The sequence below is a fragment of the Embiotoca jacksoni genome, unplaced genomic scaffold, assembly GCF_022577435.1.
Source record: "Embiotoca jacksoni isolate LCO1_2020_lvr unplaced genomic scaffold, fEmbJac1.0.p SCAF_4, whole genome shotgun sequence".
NCBI classification, from domain to species: domain Eukaryota; kingdom Metazoa; phylum Chordata; class Actinopteri; family Embiotocidae; genus Embiotoca; species Embiotoca jacksoni.
Window position 1 is genome coordinate 10,343,462 of NW_027185392.1, and position 23,686 is coordinate 10,367,147.

The 23,686-nt window shown below is 39.9% G+C and overlaps 1 protein-coding gene across 1 annotated transcript in view; it reads left to right on the forward strand.

The window, feature by feature from the left end:
- Positions 1–23,686, forward strand: part of stx8 (syntaxin 8) — a 40,918-nt gene that overhangs the window by 12,189 nt on the left and 5,043 nt on the right. The window contains exon 7 of the mRNA XM_069167556.1: positions 19,865–19,966. Within this exon, the coding sequence (XP_069023657.1) occupies positions 19,865–19,966 (102 nt within the window). The remainder of the gene's footprint in view (positions 1–19,864; positions 19,967–23,686) is intronic.

The window sequence follows — 23,686 nt, forward strand, 5'->3', positions numbered from 1 at the left end:
ATTGTTTGTTTGATTCACTGCGTTTGAAAGTGAAGCTGGTAGTAGTGAGTAGTGTTTTCCAGACTGTATGGAAATGTAGACACTCATAATGTGATGTTCAAAAGAGTGTTGTCATCAAAGGAATGTCAAGTTTGCAATGAGCCGCAAAACACAGCATCATCCTGTGTGACCACCAGATTGGCTGACGTGTGTTTGAGTTTGAGAATTATTGAGAGCTATAGATGACGGAGGAATAAAGTTGGACACCCACAGCACATTGGTCTTTGGTTTCATTTCTCATACGAAATGCCAACTTTAGGCTCCTCTGTGGATGCTTTAAGATGGTGTTGAAGATTAAAACTGTTTCTCTCATGATTTAAATAAAGATTGAAAAAAGGCATTCATAATGGCACAGATAGTGATGGGACGACAAAACAGAGGCAAATAAAGATGCACTGCCTGGCCAGACTTTTGTTCCATCCTAACCAGGCTGCAATTAATCACAAGTCCTTGTGTCCTTATTTCTCTATTAGTCTATCTCAGCATCCATCTTTGTCTGAGTCATTTTGATATCACCCTGATAGAGTAGTGGAAGAGAGGGGCTAACAATGACATGAGGGATCATGTCACATCAACGAATGCCAAGTGATGAATAATCCTGTTTGAGGAAATTAACATTTTGGGACACTAAAGAAAAACTTCTAAAGCCATTTCATTAATCATACCTTCTTTTGTTTCCCTTAGTGGACTGTGGCCCCTCCACTTAGTTTTTCTTCGCTTTCTTGAAACGCAACCCGTTATTTATTTTACTTGTGTTTTTTATGCCCCTGTTTAGGGCTGTGTACCGAACTTTGATACTTAAATGGCCTGACTAAATTGCTTCATTACTGTTGAGTTTTGAAAAATCCCTTGTTATTTGGTACCAACTTCTGATACCTTGGCTATATCCATTCAAATCCATTTTCAATTTATCACTTAACTTTTCCATGTTTACACAGGAGTAAATCGAAATGTCTGAGTGTGGCAAAGCAGTGTTTCCCATACATAGGCCCTTCTTGGTTGGCCCGTCCACATAGATAAAATCACTTGGTTTTAACTTCAGAACACCTCGTGTCATTCTTTTCAAGCTAATCTTTGGCTATACAGCTCTGATTTGTGTACAGTAACTGGGGAGTAGAGGCATGTCTGTGTGAAGTCGACCAGCACGTGTCTTCTGATAGCATGTGTGGAATGTAGGGAACAGCGATAAAATGTCCCATCCACCACTAAACTGAGGCGTGCATCTATAATTTGTAGTTACAGAAAATAACCTGGGCTGCACTCTCCCCTTCTAAACTGCATGAAACAAAAACATTTTACCATAATGTAATTTTCGTTTTGGTAAAATGGATTTATAAAATTGGTACTGAAAAAAAATAACGTCCAGGAATCTGTATCAAAGTGAAGTTATCTGAAGAGCACTTGTATTGATTTTTTTTTCTTTTTTTTTTCTTTTTAACAATAACTAGCCCTCCCTCTGTTGTTTTAATGTGTCTATTCTTTGGTGTTTCAAAAGAAGGTCAGGAAAGCGTGCCAAAGTGATGCTTAGTTTATCCGTCTTTCTTTGTGTAGAATTTCTTTGCGATCATGCAATGACACGTTAATCACTGACTTATCTGAATGGGAAAGTTGTCTGAATGTTTCCTTATGTGTTTTTTCTGACTGAGTGTCTCATGTTCTATCACGCATTCTGATTGGACAAAAATATATTCAGCAACAATGTAGAGACCTGTCATACGTGGTTTTGATTTTTAAGGTATTCCTTTTCTTATACCCTTTAGGACTCCTTTTTGACAGAGTTGTTGCACTGTGTAAAGTATTTCAAACCCGGTTAAGTTGCACAATTTATTGTTGATCTTTTCTGTTGCCTGTATATTCAGGAATGCTTGTGTGCTGTTTGTACCAGAAACAGCTGCAATTTACAAGATTATTGTCAATCAAAAGTATAAATAGGTTATTGAACATAAATATAGAAGTGCAAGTTATGAGGAATTATAGCCTTGATTTGTCCCTCGACAACATTTTTTATACAATGATAAGAGTCATTTCCTCATTCCTATGTAATTTATTTTTTAATAGATACTAACATCTAAGAGGTTTTCACCCTTCGACATTTTCCTACTTTGCGGGTTTTGCTCTACAAGCTGCAGTCTTTGTTCAGGATCATGGCTTTGATTTATCTCAATCCATCTGGAGCAAATGTGTGCTGATGACAGTTGTGAGCAAGAAAGGCCCGACATTAAAGAGCCAGTGGCAGATTGCTCATACTCCAGGAAGAGAAGTGATTTGTGGCAGTGGTAGAGGAGACACCTAGTACGACTTTCAGGCTTGATTCAGCACTCTCACTTGTCACTGTTACAATAAAACAGATACTGACCAAGTTAGCTATTCCATTCTCCTGTGAACTTTGATCAGTAAAGACTGAAATCACAACAGACATGTTTATTTCCCTGACTTAAAGTTGACTTTGGTCAACAGGTGAAAGACTGAAAGAGGATAAAAGGCTTGATGCTAGTTTTGTTCCCCAACAACCTCAGTGCTTACTATCAAAACAAGATATACTTTCTTAAAAGCTGTTTGTCTATTCTGTATTATGTGGTTATTTATTTATCTAATGGCACTAATAAAACAACAGTCCAACATCAACAGAGATGCAGGTGAGGGCACTTTGAGATCTAAAATTGAAAGTGGTATTTTTTTTTGTTAATCCTGGTTATTTGTGGATTAATAGATGACAGATGACAGTAAGATATTTGACCATGTTTGTAATACATCATAGCGAATCATTTCTGTATGTTTTGCTGTATTATTGTTTTAGAGGTATTTTAGTGCATTACGAACCACCCGCACCACATCTCTATGGATCAAACGATGCTGATTTTCCATGTTTGTGGAAGCTGGTGTTTCCTTAGGGTGATTTTGGCTTGAAATGACTGAAGAGAAACCACCCATTTGAGTGTATTCAGCTCTAGTTCAGCCTGTTTAGCAATAACACTATAGTCCCAACACATTCCTTTTACAAACAATTTAGAAAGCAGCTACTTTTTTTCCATTTTCCAGAAAATAAACAAATATTTTGGCAAAATTGTGTTAGCAGAATCCAAAATTAATTCCCATCCACTGCTCTCAGCTGTTGCAAAGCTGAATGAAAAGTCGTGATGTAGGCATGGTTAAGTGTAAACCGAACAACCTCTTTCTTTTGTTAAAGAAGCTTTCTTTAATTCCACTATAAATATTGGGTTATGCAAAAGAGATCTAGAAATAACGACGGTCAGTGTCTGCCTGTTGAGATGTTAGCATGTTGCTAGCTGTGTTGATTTCCATCTCTGTAATGAAAGTCTACTTTATCGTACTAAGTAAGTTGGGAGATTTGTGAGACCCCCAATAAGCACTGAAATTCTCTGTTTCGCTGTATTTTTTTCACATATGAACACACACACTTTACACACCACAAACATTAGATGATGGAGAGAGGCACCCAGACAAGCCCAGTGTACATTATGATGCAGGAGTGAGGTGTGGTCAGTCCTGCTTAGCTCATCTGCAGACCCAGATCCCTTCCAGATGTCCACCAACAGGCCTGTGTCGAGACTGGGTGAGGTTGTTTCTCTTCCACTCCCTACCCCATCCATCCTCCACAACATGCGCAGCCACTATGCTGGCAGTCGCGAGCTTTTTCACAAACTATCAATTGTGCTCTATCCTTGAGAACAAGTACGCTAATGAGGAAGGAAAAAAAAAAATCGAAGGAAGTATGATTTCACCGGTCTTTCCCATCACTGTCTTGAAAGCAGAAGATGAGACATCGCTTGGAAACAAACACTTATTGGACTGTGTGTGTTCTTTGAAGGGTTTGGTCTTATTGACATGTCTTTGAGTAATCTATCTTTTTTAATATTGTCATAGTAGACACTCAGGGGATATAGCTGTTATTATAGGTGCTCTCAGCACTGATTATGCAATCTGTTGTTACATCTGATATAATAGTCTATTAACCATTCACACATTTGCTATTAACCTAGACTTATCAAAAAACTTTAAAAAAAAAAAACCCTCTTCTGACAATTTTACTCACTAATGATATTGATATTCATTCGGCCGTTGCTGCAACTTTTAGGATAAATATTAGAGTGCCAACTCTTTTTTCCATTGCACAAGTGCAACATGCCTCTGTATCCAGACACTCATTCAGCTCAAAGATGCTAAATACAGGGATACAACTTCATCTTAATGTCTGCCTTATTGTGTTAAAACCGATTGATGGCTTTACTTTGACATGTATTCTTGTACCACACAAACATGTTGCATACTACTTTATTCAGCTATTTACACACATTACATTATCACAGTCTGGACTATAGTAGTCACTGTGGTTCGACAAAGGTTTTAATAATTGCTCTATATACATCATATGTTTATTGGAGATTCAAGAAGGCATTATGGCTTTCAAGCATAGATCAAAAGAAGCCAGTATAACCAGGTACTGCGGGCCACCAAGACTTTTGACCAGCACTGGCACAGTTGTTTGAGACAGTTTAAGCATCTGTGCTATCCTCTGACCATTTCTAGCAGTACTATCATTTCCTAGTATTTTGCAGGGAAATATATCAATTCATTCAGAATTAATTTCATACAAAATAAGTTATTATCCAACTTCATTGTCATGAATCTTTATATAGAAATATTGTGTTCAAATATTATGTGATTCATGAGAAGCTTCTTGGTTTTTTGTTATGCAGCCTCTTCACAATAAAAGGATTTATATTCCAGACAGATGCAGTCATAGAAAGCACCCTTTTGCGTAGTTTTACTTGGCTGCATTATTGCTGCACTGTACTCACAGGAGTCATTTGGAAAATTCTACATTATGGCTATGAAAGGAATAAAGGGAGCAGGAACTTTACTATTATTTTCTAATATTAATCAGAAAAACAATATGAACTATCAGCTTTTATATGGTATTACACTGTCCACTGGTCAGCATTACCTCGCTGGATCAGCTGCTTCCAATGAAGATGTTTGGATTTATTTGCACAGCTAAGAGCTGGTGCTATTTTTTGAGGAAGAATTGCCTAGCTCTTGTGGCATGTGTACAATTTAACAGCTAACTAATGTTGATACTTTCCTGTAATTTTTCCCTGGAGAGCCTTTGTGGGCTGATTGTCCAGGGGAGACACATTAGCCGTATGTGTTGGTGGTATTGGTGGTTGGGAACCTCGGCAGTTTCAGCTGCCAGTTCCTTTGGCTCTGGGCAAAGGATTCCCTGCCATTTAATGGTACCTTAGACTGACTCAGGCTTGGCCTGGCAGGTTCCTTTTGGCTAACGCAAGTGACAGCGGGAAAAAAAATCTCCCCCTCTGTTTATTTAATTGCTAACCGCTCTGGTTTGGAGGCGACGTTCAAAGGGCCGACGAGCGGAGAGCTGCCTCGCACTCTCCTAAGCCTCAGGGAAGCATGGGTCATCCCACATAATGAGTGGAAGGACTTACTTTACTAAGTCTGCCTCAACCCACAGCCAGCACGTGGTTCCCATTTAAGCACAGGGGGAAGATTGCACCTTCATCTGCTGGGCATTTTTATGTGTTTATGTGTGTGTGCAAGTGCACATATATACATCTGTTGTTTAACAGCCTGCACTCAGTGTGTGTGCACACAGAGAGTGTGTATGTTTGAAAGTGTAAGTGCCTCGTCTGAGATCATTGTGTTTGTACTGAAAGTGAACACCACATGTCCAGCACATGTTGTCAGGTTGTGATTGGCACACAGGCCATATTTATATCTGCATGAGGAGCTCAGAGGCCACCAGCCAGTCAGAGATGGGATTGAGTCGGAGGTAAACGTTAATGCAGGACCTCAGACATGCATGCAAGTGCGTGCGCGCACACACACACACACACACACACACAGAGCAGGGTGGGCTAATCTTACGAATGCATTGTGCTGTGACAGTGAAGTGAAGTGAGGGAGTCAGATTTTCTGCAGTGAGGGGGGAAAATAATGGTAAAGTAAGAGACTGAAAAGATCAGTATTAGAGAAAGAAATGATGGAAGTGAAAATTAAGAAGTGATATGAAATAAAAAATATGCAGAGGGATTTTTCTCTGAGTTTAGATCGTTGCCAATTAACGCACTCATTAGTGACTCATTTAAAGTCTCTTATCACAGCTATGCAAAGAAAGGAATAGACAAAGAAAGAAAAAGCTTTGTTTTTTAAAAGGATGATTTTCATGAAGATATTTAAAATGGATGTATTGATAAAAATATTTATAGAAATCTTTTGAAAACCCAGGTAAAAAGAGTTTTGCATGTAGCAGTAGATACAAATTGTCATATTTGTTAACTTTTATGTATTTAGTATTTTCACTGCTGTGTTGTACTAAAATAAGTGTACAATATGTCTACAAGTGTACATGTGTAGACATAACATACCATACATTGTTCTTGGGTCTTAAAGGTATTTGACAGGCTCAAGCCTGAAGTGGGTCTTAAAGCGATAGCTATCACCTAACGTTCAAAGTGATACATTGCTGTCCCATTTTAAACTGTTACAAGTCCTTAATCATGCTGCAAAAATGTGTCACTGACATATCACCTTTCTAGGACAAAACCTTTCAAGTGGTAAATGCTTCATATCCAATCCATTTGATCTGTTATCTAATAACCCTGCATGTCTGCAATCAGGAACCATCTACAGGCCAGGATAACAATCTGCCAAAGACAAAAGATGAAAAAAACAGTTTTAAAACCTTGGTTTGGCTCACAAATATAAGAAGAGGTGCTTTTTGGTGTACATTTTTGGCATCCATTTTATGTATTATAAGCAATACACATCTTTGTGCTGATTGAACGCCCCTACCCCCTCCCCCCAAACAAAAGAAGAAAAAAATGTTTTTGATCTCTTATCTAATTATTTTCATCTGTTTTACTCTTGGCCTCATCTCAGCTTCCCATTTTCTGTAAATTTTGTAGTGTGTACAGATGCACACTACCCAGACTAAAGATAATCAACACCCAAAACCTTTTATTTATTTATTTTTTGGAAACTATACAGACACAAGACTGGTATAGTTTTAATATACTTGTTTAGGTGTTGTCTTATTATTGTGATGTTTTTATGTTCCAAGGTTATCTACATTACATATCAATCAATATAATGACAAGGCATACCATGTGTTTGTGCTGTATGAATTCTTCAGCAGTAGGCTGAGCTAAAAAATTAAGACAATAGACGAAGTGAATGACGTTGATTATCTTCTAACAGTGGCACATGTCAAAGTGTGAGATATATTTGAAGGGAAGTGAACAGTAGGTTTCCGTATGTGTTGGTTGCAGGACGGACTTTAATATTCGCCTGCTAACGTCATGGTGCCTGATACCACAGGGCACATTCAGAGGTCCTGTTGAGTCAATGCCCCGGTGATTTGGAGCTGCTGGGGTGGCACGCAAAGGACCAGCAGTGTATTAGGCAGGGCTTTTTTGTAACTTTTCTGACAGTGTGACAAGTTTCAATTTATCTTTGAAAAAATGTATCGTGTGTTCTCAGATTACTGGCACTAAAAATAACATGAACCAATAGTCAAATATACATTTTTAGCAGTAATAAAAAACAAAAAAACAATCTACCCACACATAAGGATGTCTTGCAAAATATATATTTTTATATCCAATTTTTGGGAAATTTCTTTTTAAAAACATAATAAAAGCTCTTGAATTTTTTTCTTATTAGGAAGAACAATAAGATAAGAACCAGGATAGTCTGTTTCTTCTCTCCGCTGTAGCCCACAGATGAAGCCACTAGTGGGCAGTAGAGGCAGTGGCGGCACCCTACTTGCAGCCCTCAGTAAAACTCTGATTAGACCCATTAGCTGGAGTGATTCAAGGTTGTGTGCTTTGTTGTCTTTTGGTCGTGGATTGATGCAAGGGCAGATGAAGAATGAGTCACAGGATCTCACACAGGACGTGTTCATTTGTTTAATTTCTCAAGGAGGTGTCTCCCTCACCAGTAATCAGCACCTCCTCCTTATTTTGCTCATCAGCTGGAGGAGCTGTGTAATTACACATCTGTAGGTGCAGCTGTTTAAGTAGCTGAAGCATATACATGTAGTGCACTGTCAGACTTAATAAGTACAGTATGATTATAAGACGTATGTCTGTGTGTGTCATTGATTCATAGATTAGACAGTGCAGCTAACAGGAGTGCAGTCACATGTTTGCACTGTGTCTGTGCAACTAACTGTATGCGATGCATGTGGTTTTCACTGTCTGTCTGTGCATCCAGCCATGTCTTTGAGTGCATGTGGCCCACAGTGGAGCGTGTGGTCTTGTTGCATAATTATCTTTTTTTTTTGCCGCTTGCTTCGTACCCTCCACCACCCCACAGATATGCTCAGTATGGGAAGTTGTTTCAGCCGCAATAGTGGCCAAACTTTTCATTCTGGTCTCCATGAGTACAGAGCAGTTACCCTGAATCCATCACATTGCCAGCAGTTCATCTCATGTGCCACTCTTGTATGCCAAATGTTCCCAACTCTGTCACTATCAATTTCAAAGACAAATACGTGTTACTGGCATGTGTGTATTAAGCGCAGTATTTGGAATCGGCTTCTAAATTTCACCATATAACAAACAAAAAGAGAAATATATTAGCATTAGGTAGAGAAAATTGAGAACAACAAATGGAGAACATTTGTACTGTGATCAAGTGAGTGGTTGAGTCAAAGCTGTGTGCATTCAATTAAAGGGCCTTCGCAGGGGACGCTTGTGTTTTTGTTTGTCTTAAGGTTTTGTCCTCATGTGGGCACATGGTGCAGGAATGGAAGCAGCGTTGAGGCACAGTGAGGTTGGCCTCTCTCCTGCTCCTGTTGTAGTTCAAGGACTTATTTTACAACACAGAAGCAGAGGAGTAGAGTTTCAAACAATATAGCAAAAAAGTAATCTGCATTTATTTTTTTCCAACCATAAATGCCAAACATAGATAAGACCCACCGAATGGGAGGATTCATTGCTGTTTTGTCATGCATGTTAGTTATAATAAAATCATTGTCGCTTTGACTGATGGTTGAACAAAACAAACAATTTGCAGATGTCAGAAATTGACCAAAGAGTTATGATGGGAAAATGGCCAGGCTCAGGCTTGAAAAAATGGTTCAGAAATGTTTTGTCAATCCTGCTATAGATGGTGCACTCATATTTGCACCCTGTTCCCTGATTCTGATTGACTCCTGTCACTTCATTGGACCTTGAACTTTAGAACCACGTTGAAAGCATGATCCAAAGTAAAGTTCAAATTTGATCCCACCATATCTGAGAATTTTCCTGGCTGAGAAACACCTCTGTGATGTTTCATGTTCCATGCCGCATTGATCTTCAGTAGATAAATACCAACTGGCTCCAAACTTTCTTTTCCACAATAAAATATCTCAGTTTGGGATGATATAGCTCTGTACTGTTCACACCTCCCTCTGAGCACTGTGAGTTAACACAATGATGTATGAAGATGACCCCACCTCTGCTTGTCGGAAGTGTGTCACATCCTGGAAGAGTGTGTGTGTGCGCGCGCGCGCCTTCCACGATTTGCGTGGCTGATCGGGGTGTGTCTGTCTGCATGCTGCTCATAGAGTGTCTACACACGTGTGTTTGTGTCAGCGTCTGTGCATGAGAGCATATGTGTCTCCATGCGTGAGTGCACTATGAGTGAAACAGAGTCTGGCATGAAGATCAAAGTCCCTCCATAACTCCTCAGTCAGTCGGCCAGCCAGCGTATTGCCGGGAAGCTCCACTCACTATGGGGGGATGTTGAGTTATTAGACTCATATCATTTCAATTAGAACACAGTTGTTCAGTTAGTGAGAAATTCTGGATCGCTGTTTATTTGTCTTTTTAAAACTTTGTTTATAACTCTGTCACAATTGAGAAAACTATTATCCAGTGTTGTTGAAATATGCCTTTAGATGCTAAAGCACCAACGGAAATAAAAGTTTAGGAAATCATCTATGTTATTTTTGTTATCGGACCTTTACATAGGCAGTCTCTGTGGGCCCCTTTCCACTCTTGATCCATGTCGCTCAAGCATCCTTTGAACAATGTTGTACAACCAATGAACTGTTCATACCACATTTAAACACCCCTGCACACTAGGAGACAAAATTGACATTTTTTGTCATTACATATTTTTCAGTCATTACATCAGAACTGTTTGACAACAAAACCCCTTATTGTTATATATACACAAGTTAACAAGTTGTTTATTTGTTCATTGTATGTATTCAAGTGTAATAGCTCTGCTTTGTGTTTGTGTTTTTTGTGTTACCAAGTAGAATTTATCAACCGGAAAATTACTCTAGTTTACCCTTTGATGAGCTGCACAGTGACAGAAAACTGATCACAGTAGATACCTTCCATCCCTATGTTCGATATGAATCGGATCCAATTAAACCCATTCCATTTCTTTTTTTGTTTTTTAACATGCCACCCCCTCCCGGGTGTCCTTGCTAATGAAGTGTGATAGTAGTGATGAAGTGTAACTGCGACTGGTTTGGAGGTGCTGTGCCAGTGACAGGGTGGTCCCTGCCTCACACTGTTGCTGCTGCTGCTGGCACCCTCATGCTCATCACGCACACATTGTTCGGTGGCACCTGGCCATCAGAGGGGTGGTGGCGGAAGGCCTGGTAATGATCAGACTTCTCCTCGTCGCTGTTGGTCTTTGTACAGTGTTAATTCTTAGACCCCTTTTTTTCATTAATTCTGATATGACACAGCAGATGACTTGTGTATTAATTGTATGTAATGGGCCGGTAACTTCAATTCAAGCTCACTGTGTTCACTGCTGAGTGATGCCTGGCCAAATCAGATGAGGGTTTCTGGTGAATCTTGCAACCACACGTGGTGCAAGCTCTCTTCTTTCCTCTTATTTCTATTCTCTTTCAAGGCTTTCATTTTATGCCTGTGCTATTATGAATTTTATCTTAATTGATTGTGTGTATTATATTAATGGTTTCTAGCGAAGTTTTGAGCTCGCTATGCAGCAATATAACATGCCTTAACTGACAACATCTCTTGCTCTGATATCAGTTTTTGTATCTTGTTTTTTGTATATATGCGCAGTGCTGATCATTTACAGTGTTTACTGACTCAAACTACCAACATTGTTTTAAAAAAAAGCTTGGTATTCTTCTAATGCAACTGAAAACACCCAGATGTTCTCTGTTTAATGGCAGATTGAGCCTAGTGTTGCAGAGTAGCATCATATGATGGGCAGTAAGGAAAGATGAAATATAGAAATGGTAAATGCCTTTTTACCTTAAAGCTTACTAAGCAGTGTTTTACAGAAGGACACTTGCGGACAGGTGAGGCTGGGGATTGAACCAAACATACGATAAGTGAACAACCTCCTCTACCACTTGAGCCTCAGCTACTCCAAAAATAAATATTTTAAGAATTCAATGATCTCAATGTCAATATTATAGCCAGCAATTAGTGATGTGAAGTGATCGAATACACTCACCAAACACTTTATTAAGGACACTTTTACACCTGCTTATTTACGCAGTTATCCAGTCAGCCAATCATGAGGCAGCAGTGCAGCAATGCATAAAGTTGTGTTGGATACAAATTGAGGGACATCAGAATAAGGAAAAGGTGTGATCTCAGTGAGTTTGAGTCACTGGAACTGGGATTTTTTTACTCAGTCTGTAGAGTTTACTCAGAATGGGGCAAAACGCTAAAAACATCCAGTGAGCGTCAGTTATGCAGACAGAAACGCCTTTTTCAATGAAAGAGAGGTCAGAGGAAAAAGGCCAGGCTGGTTTGAGCTGACAGAAAGGCTATGGCAACTGAACTAACCACGCAACTGTGGTGAGCAGGAGGGGATTTGCAGCATGAATGTCCAGCTGACAGATCTGCAGAAATTGTGATGCAGTCATGTTGTTGATATTCTGGTCATCTTGTGGAATCCATGCCACAGGGAAATAACACTGGTTGAGAGCAAAGGGATGCCCTACCTAGTATTAGAGTGGTGTTCCTAATAATGGGCTCTGAGTGCATTTACAAGCATCATGTCAGGCTGAAAGAATAGTAGTAACATTTCCAGCATAACTTTGGTAAAATGCTTAAGACAACAGTAGGATAACCTTGAAATTTGAAAGAAATTGCACTATTGAGCGCCTGTCTCCCAATTGTTCCAGGGTTGACTCTGGCTATAGACCTTAAAAAGCATGTGTTATGATACGACCTGTATCTTCATAAATATTCTCATTTGTGTTTGGAGAAACCCAATGTTCTAGTCCTACAGAACTTTGGTAGACTGGATTCTCGGACGTCACATGGACCTTGTCTCTTGTCTCTAGCAAGTATAAACCCACTGGTCTGTTTGTGCTAACACTGAACCAGTGTGGAGGTTTGTCTTAATTTATGTGCTTTTCTTTGAAGTATGTTTGGAGAAAGTCATTCATCAGCTGGTCATTCTTTTTGGTGTCCATCATGTGCAATGATGGATCTTTTGGTAAACGTAGCAGGGTTAGGGAGGTGAAACTGTCCATGGACATACAGCCGGTTTCAGTTTTGAATCGGCACACAAATGGTTAGGATTAAGGCTGGAAATGTGACAGCGGCGTATGTAAGGAAGTCAAAGTGACTGGTCACTGCAGTTGCAGCATTTTCACATACGTGTATTCCATTAAGGATCCCTTCGGACTCAGTTTTGAGTCACGCTACATGTGCAGCTAGATGGGTGTATTTACATTTATACCATTGTCCTTGTAAAGTTGATTCTGCTGGAGGACTCAGTCAGATATTCAAATCACTGAAAATCACTGACGTTACTGTGTTAATACTGTATGAAATGAATATTAAGAGGTGGAGGGTTTCTTTCAGCTGTCAGTAGGCTACAAGGTCTGGTGGCTTAGTAAAGTTACATTTCCAAGGTTGACTAAGACAGGGCCAAGGCAAAGTTTTTATTGAAAGAGCGTGTTGCGCCACAATATGAATAAACAATACTATATTTTGACACTGGCAAGTCTGAACATGACATAAGATGCATCAAGCAAGACATTCATCATCACTCAACCAGCCCCAACCCTGGGGGGAGAAAATGTCCAGTGATGGCTGTAAAGGGTATCTTACCCCCAACGTTGAATAGAGAAGCATGAGGAAGGACTCAGAGATTCATTGAGGCCAAGAAGGTTGATGATGTCCAGCAGTGAGACTAATCTGTACACATGTGGCTCAGCACTTCAGACGGCCAGATGTTGGGAGGGTGAATTGTGTATATGGTGGTGCCCTCACAACCCCCCGTCGGCACACATTTGGTCAGGAAGAAAACAGGGATAGATGTAAAGAAGACATCTTGTATTGAGTTGAATAAACATAGGGTGTTTACATAGTCTGTATATAAAAATAGAAATAGCTTCCAGGTCTGAAAAATTTGACCAATGGGGAAGTGCCATAAAGTGCAATACCACAGAGTGCTACTGGGGGTTTGCTCCAAAAAGCCTCTGGCTCCATAGATTCCCATTCAACTTCTCTCCCGAAATATATTGTCAATACATTTTTTCCACAAGTCAAAATGGTGTCACTCCATTTTAGTAGGTTTTGCGTTTGTCTATCTGAAAATAATCCCATCATTAATTAGCATTTAAACCGCTTTGAGCTAGCAAGATGGTGACCGCCAGAATCCAAATTCGAGGCTTCAAAACAGCCGTTCACGAACCAATGGGTGACATTACTGTTGGTTGCCGCTTAGGTGTGCAATATTATTCACTGAAAGCTTGGAATATTGTGTGCTTGTAGTATGTTTGCATGTGCACTGCCTGTTGGGATCATCACTCTAATTTCTTCTATTTTTCTCAATGATCGAAGTTTTAAATTATTTTTAAAATTGCATGCACAATATACATTGTTATCCACAGTAATACCCCTCAGGCTCACTTTCGATCTTGTTTACATTAGTGGGCAGTTCTATACATCACATCCCCATTGCATTTGAAAGAAATGCGATTTAATATTCCCTCCTTTCTAAAGTAGCACACTATGACTCGATTGGTTAAAAAAAATACTCTCTTTTGCTTTTTCTGAATTGTTGGCGTTGGACACCACAGCAGGAATCAGGTATGAACCATCCATCACCAGTGGGAATATTTAACCAACAGAAATAAATCCGGTTATGAAATTTTTTTTGATTTTGTTATTGACTTGCAATAGGATTATTGGGAAAAGAAAGTGGTTTTGCTTCTGTGTTCTCACGTGACAGATTGGCCAAACATAAGGATTATGTAGTATATATAAAGCTTGTCTTCTATAGACACATTTTGCACATTTCTTTTCTGTTTTTATTTTAGTTCTCTTTGTTTTGGCATTTAAAGGATTTGTTGTGTTTTGCACTTTGTTGAAAAACTGGTAAAACTCTAATTTCCTTACTCCCCGAGGACCCCCAGGGTGAGTTACAATAAGCCGCCCAGAGAAAAAGAATGTTGATAGAAATTTTTACAAAACTGTGCAACTTCTTGTAAATACCATAATTGCTCCGAGTTGTATCATCATGCTGAATGCCTCTGTGTGTGCCAAGTGAAGTTCCAGTTACATCCAGAGATGTGTGTGTTTTGGTTGGCAGCTGAGCACTACCCTCGTACACAGTCAGTCACACCAGAGCCAATTGGTACCAGTTGTTGCCAGGCCACTCTGCATTACAACAAGACATACAAGAAGAGGGTTGAGTGTAAAAAGAAAACTGTCTTTCTCTATTTCCCTCTTTCTTCATATCCCCAGGATAAATCATCCCCTAAAAAGAACAACAAATTTAGCCCCACTGAGTTAGATTGTGTTTAAATCGGTGACAGGAAAGAAGCATTTTCTCTGTGCGCTATGCCCACTCTGGGAATGAGTCCTACAATAACACACAGAGTTAATACAGCACATCCTGGAGCCAGCCCGGGGTGTCACTGTTTATAGTAGTACCGCCACCACATACACACAAAACCAAAATCACCACTGCAATAGCCTCTTTGACGATGACTCAGCATTTTAGAGGCTTGGGGCAGAAATATGAATCATCAAAATAGACTGCATCCCACACTTCTGACCATTCTATTGCCTCAAGAATAAAGCAAAACAGGGACACACACACACACACACACACACACACACACACACACAAACACAAGCAGTATATTAGGTATTTTCACAAGACCTATCGGGACCTGTTTGATGTCCACGCTTGTTTTTTTTTCTAACATCCCTTTCCTTGCTTGCCTTTATAGATCGAGATAATGTATCATAGCTCTGCAGGTATTTAATGACTTGGGTCTGGCTTGTTATGTTGTTACTTAAATTTAATCAGACAGTCCACTGATTGTTCGATAAGGTGAGCTCTCAACACTGATAAGGAACTGGGCTGACGGGAGAGCGTGTTCTGCTTATATAATGGGCCTTCGCGGGAAGAAGGAAGCACTGCAATGTAGTTATTACTCTGAGCATAGCTTTTCAGTGTTATCAATGTCTGCAGATGATGTTTTCTCCAACCATTAACTTGCTTTAAAGTTAAAATATGTTACTGTAACTGTCTGCATGTACACCAGCTTTTTACTCTTCCAAGCATACTGGAGGTGTCATGGGAGTTTGGCCATCCAGTAGAGATGTATTTTATAGACTAGGAAAAGGCATATGAGCCTGTTTTCCTCAGGTATCTTTCCGGAGTTACTGAAACGTTGTCAGGACAATCAGTTATTCAGTCCTTTTACACACAGAAAGAGAGTTTAGATGATGTGATAGTTCAGTTATCTACAAGGAACTCCGCAGATTTTTGCATTCTAAGGAGTTGTCTGAGGTGATTCAGATTGATGTGGGCTTTGATGCCTCCTGGTAGCCTCCCTGTGGAGATAGCTATGTTATTTGGAACAACTCCAGAGAGATCTTTTTTGAAAAGAATATGTGCATTGCAGGAACAAACAGCAGATAGAAGGTTTATTGTCTGTATGATCCCTTTAGTCCAGCTTTTAGGTTGATGGGTAGGCATATTGTCCCATCCAGAAATGTAGTGGGAATACATCTGCCTGTGTACACCCTCAACAGGTTGTATACTCTCCAGTTTGAGCCTTGGCCCTACTGTAATCCTTTAGTCCACACCAGCAGCAGCCAATCCGGAGGATAAGTGTCTGTCTATGGCCCCAGATGATGCTGACAGCAAAGATGGAAACAAACCTGTTAACTGTTTAGCCCTTAAAGAGCAGGGTGGCCATAGGGAGAGGCTGTTTATATAAAAGCTGCAACACACTGGAACGGAGATGAAGTGGCGTTGAGATTACGCAGAGAGTCAGCAGCATGAGGGAGTCGGTGACGTCATAGGAGAGCAACATCTGTCTCCTATTGGTGTGTGTGCTCCAGGGCTCTCATGCCTCCGACTCAGTAGGGCTAGATTTTACGGACATTGTTTTTTGTGTGAATAAAAGGCACTGTTGGTAGCAGAAAACCACAATAGAGAGACATGGCATTCCTGTTTCTTTCTGCCAAGGTATTTATAGTTTACCACAGACTCACATGCTCTGGTAGCATCTACTAGAAAAAATGATGTACAGCTATGATACAATTGTCTTTTTTTGTGGAATATGTTGAACATATTCATAGGTACACCCATATGTATCTGTCGATTCTTGCATTTACAATTTTGTTTACCATCTCACGATACTCGTTTTTGTGATCTTCCAAATTGTTTTCTGAAAGTTGACACATTGGAAGTACAAAGTCAGGATATGAAAGCTTTAGAACCTTCACAGTTACTTTAAATCATATTCAACTTTATAAACCAGTAAGGCAAAACTTGAGGTAATACATTACCTTTGTAAAAAATATTTGTCTTCTGGTCATATGTTCACGTGTGATGATGCTGAATGTCTGTTTGATTTCAAATAGGAGAAAGTATCTTCTGGAACGTAAATGAAACAAACTCGGATTGCCTGGTCTGAGTTGCAAACTCGTTTGTCAGTCACTATATCTTTATTTAAATTGATATCTCTGCTTCTTGGCTGCCAAACAATGATTCATGTTATGAAATTGAGTGCTCACAAAACCACTCACTACTAGAACACAACATAGTCTGGTAACAAGTCCGCTGGATAACGGCCTGGTGTTGAACATGCACTCGACATAATTAAGAAAGGGCAAAGTAGAGTTCTTCCACAGCACAAGAAATTTGCTTATTAGGATTTATATGTATTCAGTCACAGTCCACGAGAGACAGACAAATCTCTGGGGAGATTGTAATTTTATTTGAAATGTTTTCAATTTGATCTTGAACACATCTTTGTTAGTTGTTAGTATTGACATAGCGATAGCAATCTTTGATTGTTCGGTCATCACATCTCTTCAGTCAGGGCTTTGTCCACGACATGTTACTGTAATTATCTTTTTGTTTGGTCTTGTGTTTTATTGATGTTTATCAAATAGAAAAATGAAATTTGACCACATGTTCAGGTATGATAAATGGTATATGGTCTGTACTTATATAGGGCTGTATCACCTTAGCGGGTCATAGAGCTTTCACAGTTTGCCTCAGTTTATACGTTTTTAAATGTTCATAAATGTAAATTCACCCAGCAATGATTTTAAAAATGGGACCACAAAAAAAGTCAGAAGTCACTTTCTAATCCATCTCCAAATTATCAAGGGTACAGTTCTTATAAAATCATACTTAAAGGGAGGTCACATTGTTCATTGTGCACTAGAGGTGGAACAAACATGAAGCAATGCATCTTGAAAAACTGTCAAACAGGAAATAATTGTGTGCACACATGCCATGCTCTTTCACACTGTGGGTTTGGAGGTTTTTACAGAGTAATAGCATTTTAAATAAACACCATTGCCTGAAACAGGGGCTTCTCTGTGGTGGGATAGATCCAAGCCAGAACCTGCAGCTGTCATACATGGAAGCAAAAGTTACAATAAGAAATTGAGAATTATGTTGTTAGAGACATGACTTGATACTAGGGTGAATTCAAGGACTATGAAGAGCCTGTGCATTGCAGGGCAACCATTTAAAAAATTAATAGAGCGTTTCGTTGCAGCTGTAGTTGAAGGTCATGTCCTAGCTCCGTTGCATTCTGGCACGGTTGGGAATTCATCAATGAATTGAGATGTTATTGCTGGGCCAGAAGTGAATCAAGAAACTTGGCACCAGCTGGCTGAATACATCCTTTATGACTAGTTGGAGTGGCACGCGGCACAAATGGTTCAGTGTCTACACCCCTTCCCCTCCAGTAAAGGAAAAGTTTCTTCCTTCTAAATTGTTGCCTGATGCTGAGATGATGATGTGGAAGTCTCCAGGGACGCTGTACATACGGCGATCTCACGTCTCCTCGTCCTTGCCCCCTCACATTTTGGCCCTCCAAACTGACATGCTTTACTTTCCTTCCTCAAATTATTTGTGCAAGTTAATTATCCGATGTCACCCAGAACTCGGACTGTCTTGTCAAGTGATGATGACTTGTAGTTAGTGAAACAGGTCAGTTTGAGCTAAAGGCTTTGTGCTCACAAAGACAAATGTTTCGGACGACCCTGAGCACTCACCTGTGGGGACTCGGTCTCGTAGCCCAGTTTTTGAAGAATGAAAGAAGCTCAGATCATGAGCAATAAAATGTTGTTCTCTCTCTGTGCAGGACAGTCTGTTTAACTTGGCACTCAGCCATGGTTTATGGAAGAGTCTACCTTCCCATCCCTGTAAAACTTTCATTTATCAGAGTCTGATGGAAGTCTGTGAGTTTCCTTTCCTTCAACTTGGCCTCGGTTTCTGTTTTACTTCCTTCTTCGTGATTTAGCCACTCATTTTTTGGTTTGTTTTGTCTGTTTTGATTCAGAGGGCTACTGGACAGGACCTTTCATCACTGCTGGAGCAGAAATTAAAATCAGGCCACAAATCTAGATCTCCAGACACACACAATTAAAATGAAATGGCCAATTTGAGTTGTGTTTGGTAATAAAGCTCCTGATTTGAAACATGCGTAATGAGCCATGTTGTTTTGAATATTGCGCATATATTTTTTTTATATATTTTTTCATAGTTTTATGTGTTTATGACAGAGGCTGATAGATTGCCAGGAAGGGTAAGATGTTTTTACAAAATTTTCCTGTCTTATGTCCATCTTTATAGAACTGTGCAGATTTGAGATTTGAGTTGTAGTTGAATTAGTTTGACAATTGAGTCAGTCATGGCTTAATATTATATTTAACCAATATCACATTTAATACCTTACCTTTAAAGACCGTAACATCAAAAATTTGGAAATCTTTCAGTTGTTTTTTTATTTTTTAGATGGGGTGGGCAGACCTCTGGAGATGCCATGTCAACACAGTGGCTAGCTCTAACAAATCACATGCTTCCATCTGGACGACCTTCAAGTCAGGAACTCCTACTGAAAGACTGGAGCCAAAGCGCCAAACACACACATTCACAAAACACACACTCTTTTTCTTTGGATGCCGAGGCATAGTTCCTGAAGCCTGAGCTTACGTCTTTAAAACTGAGGAACAATAAGGGCCTGATTAAATCCAGAATGGATTCAGGAAGTAGCGAAACCATTTGGAAGGGCGAGGAGTGCTTTCATATAGCCCACTCCTTGCACTACCACTCGCGTTTGTGCGTTGGCAGACTCTGCCTTTTAACTTTGTTGACCGGTCATGTGACATGGCTTGCAGTCCTGTCACTTTATCATTTTGTAATATCTTTCAGTGTGCAAAACATGCAAGGTCGACTTATATGGAATCAAATGAAAGAAAGAACATGAATAAATCCTGATAGCAGCTTAATGCAAAGCAGAAATTGACTTTATTGACTTTTCTCCTCTCTTTTCTTTCTTGTTTCTCAGAAATCATCGACGACCTAGCACATCTTGTGGACAAGACAGATGACAGGATTCATAATGAGACACGAAGAGTGAAGCTGGTGGAGACAAAGTCAGCCTCTTGTGGTGAGCCTCATTTCCCTCATTTTTCGTAATGGCTGGATTCCACTAGGATGAGCGGCATCACATTCCGTCTCCAAGACGGCCACCGTGTGGTCGTTCTTGTAAAATCTTATGATTCCACATGATGAGCCTCAGTGCTTTTCAGCATCCCAGAAGCAGTTCTCCGCTCAGCTAATAATACATGCCTTATCTATTTTTGACGGAAACACAAACAGCATAGCACAACCAGTCAATTTTTGTAATAAAACAAACTGTGCAGACTGTCGTATATCACTATCCCACTAGTCTTTTAAGTACGAGAAAAAAATGCATCCTTCTTCTGCTAACAGGCATTGTGTGTGAAATATAGGTAAGAAATAATTACAAGGATGAATGTACTCATAACAATTAAAACAAAACCAACTGTGTCAACATTGTCTGTGTGCTACAGCACAACAAAGTAGAAAATAACAACAATACGTACAATTAAAATAGACAAAAAACTAACTATTTAACTATGTGGCATACTTACCCATGTTATGGCACAAAAACCAAAGAAAATTCCCAAATCAGCATGTCAGCAAAACGGGAAAGACAAAACGCTCCACTTCTTAAATGCGACTGGTGGATTATACAGGCATTTGAAAGGACTGAACAAAAACACAAAGTCATAGACCTGTGCCCAGAATGTTGGTGTTGTTTGCAAGGCAACATGGAGCATCTTGGTCTTGTATCAAGGACCTTAGCAGACCATAATAAATATGTTTATATAAATAATACAATTACCAACCTGGTTTCTCCTCCTCTCCTCATGTGTTCAGAAGTGTATCTGTGGAAGTGTTAGAGGAATTAACTATCTACTGTGAGACACAGAGTTGGACAAAAACAGCAGCACCTCCCTCAGACTGTATTTTGACAGTGATGCAATTGGACAGCTAATTTTCAAGGGAATTGTTTGGTCATACATAGCCGTGTTTTTTCACTGGAAATGAGCAGTGTTGGTGCTGTTGCTTCCTTGGCCCATCCTCTTCAGAAAGAATGGTGCTTAATGGAGCCGAAAAAATGATGCTGATGGACACAAGCCCTCTCTGTACAGAGCATGTTGTCGTTGAATGGTGGGTGGACTGGTTCCGTCCGTCACGCCTGCTAACATGGTGTCCTGGGCTTTTAAAGGGGGGCGGTGTCTGTCATTCTAGCCCTTTGAGGAATCCTCAAATTGTGGCAAATCACGCCCCTGTCAGCAACCTCTGTTGTCTCAGCTCCACATTTTGCATAGTTGACTTGTTACCTGAAAAGATTTGTTAGTCCGTTGCTGTGCCACAGACCTGTTTCGGTTTGTTTGAGTTTTGTATTCCATCTATCCGTTATCTGCACCTGCTTTATCCTGAACAGGATTAAGGGGAGTTTTGTATTATTTTTTACAAAAATAAAATACGAATTACTTTTTCTTTTCTTAGTGTGTAATGCTTTTCAGTGGAGAACGGCTGCCACGAGAGATGTGTTATCTGGCTAAAACCAACCTCTGGAATATGGCAGCGAGAGGCAGCCTCAGTTTGCCCTGTGAAATGCCAGACTCCATTGCCATGGCAAACGCTGCATTGTTGTGCGTGGAGACCCAGCTAACATGCGGTCACAGACAGAAATGGAGCAGGCAAAAGGAAGGTCAACCCCCAGAATGCTTCACTCTGTTGGTCGTGTCCCCATGGCGCCCGATCGTGAGTTTGTTTGAAGATCCCAGAGCTCATATTGTGTTAGAATCAGGACTCTCTCTTTGTCTTTGTTTAACTGGGTCTTTTGCTACCCCAACTCCCTCCATCCTCTCTTTAGTTCCAGACTGAAGGATATTCATGGACCGTGTGTGGATATGTTTGTGTGTGTCAGTGCATGTCTGTAATAACATGATGAGCTGCATGTGTGTGTGCATCACATGTCCACGTTGGCTTTGCGCATATTTTGTCAAGTGCACAAGTGTGCAAAGTATGTTGTTCTGCATACCTGGATGTACTTGTATGTGTGTGTGTGTGTGTGTGTGTGTGTGTGCGCGCGCGCGCGTGCGTGCATGTGCGTGTGTGTGACGCGTCTTAGATCTTCTTGGTGAATGGAAAATTCCCTAATGGTCTTCTTCACTCTCACCTCTGTGCTCTCTTTCTTTTTTTCAACTCCTCTCTGTCATCCCCTTGTTCATCTCCGCGGTTGTTTGACACTCGTCTTTGTGTCAAGCAGAGAAAGAACTGAAAATACTACATGCCACAAATTGTTTGGAGGGCTTTCACTCTTTCTCCGTGGCAGTGTGTTTATAATTCCTTAGCTTTAGGGCTTTATTTATTTTTGAAACCACCTCTCATCCAAAGCCGGTGTTTGGTGTTATGTCTCAGCCGAGTCCTTGTAAAGTTAGGAAAGCCTGGCTTTGACAGCTGAGAGCATACTTAACATAACTATTGGTAGCTGCCACATTGTAAAGGACAGACCAGAGTTGTGTTAAAAGGTGGAAACATTTCCAGAAATTTGAAAAATGTTCGTCACTGTAGGATAGTCAATATTAATGATCATCAACAGTTGTTGAAAGACTTGCCTAAATGTATCCATCCTGTTGATGTTTCCAAATCTGAGATTTCTCTGTGAGAGGCATATTGAAGTATGTTTGTCTCCAAATATCCCATAAATATTTGAAACCATTTTCATATCTTATTTGAGCTTGAGGGAGAACAATTCATTCCTTGTTAATGTGCTTAGACCAGAAGATTACACTATGACACACATGGTTACAGCTGCCAGCTGAATATTGGATCTTTTAATCTTATTAATAATACCTCAACATGGTTATTACTGGTAGACCAGCAAGACAAACTGCATGACTTTAGAAAAATCTTACGAAAGATCAAATAGAATAAATACTATCGATGATTCATTTTTAGCTATGCTACCAGAATGGCAACATACTGTGGTCCACCAATTTGGTCCAGACTACAACTACAGGATGGATTTCCTTGAAGTTTGATATGGACATTTGTGGAGAGTGAATAATAATTACTTAAGTAATCCCTTCACTGTGAAATATGTTAAAGTCTTGTCGAAGGACTGCCACAACATTTGGTACAGTTCACTGTCCATTCATTGTTCCCAGAGGATTAATCCTGTCGGTCTGGTGATTCGTTGGCTCTCCCTCCAGCACGAGGTTCAACAAATTGATGGATTGCAATGCAATTTGGTAGAAACAGTCATTTCCCTCTCACCATGAATTCTGATAACTTTGGTGATTATTGTCAGTTTAAATTTCAGCAGTTTTACAATACTTTGCTTTATGGCTAAATACAACAAAACAATTCAATAAAATCTATCCGTCTCAGCTGTACTTTGTGTGAACTAGCATATGTTAGCATGCTAACATGATCAACTAAAAAGGTGAATGTGGTAAGCATTGCACCTTCTTAACATCAGATCGTTGGCATCAGCAGTGCCACCACGTTGGCTTGCTGTCATTACCGTGTAGCTGTTCCTGTAGTACGGCATCACAGAGATGTTATCAGGGCTGTCGATTCTTGTATGACTGCAACTTGCAATTATATCAGCAATAATTGAAGGTCCTCTGAAATCACATTTAGCCCTCCATTTTTGTTGGCTAAAATGTTGTAAATGTTTTTTTGTTGTTGTTGTTGTTGTTTTTTTTAGCATGTGTTGTTGATAGTAAGATTAAAAGGAAAAGAGAAGGTCTTTGGGGAAATGTTATCAATGCTTCTTTTGGTC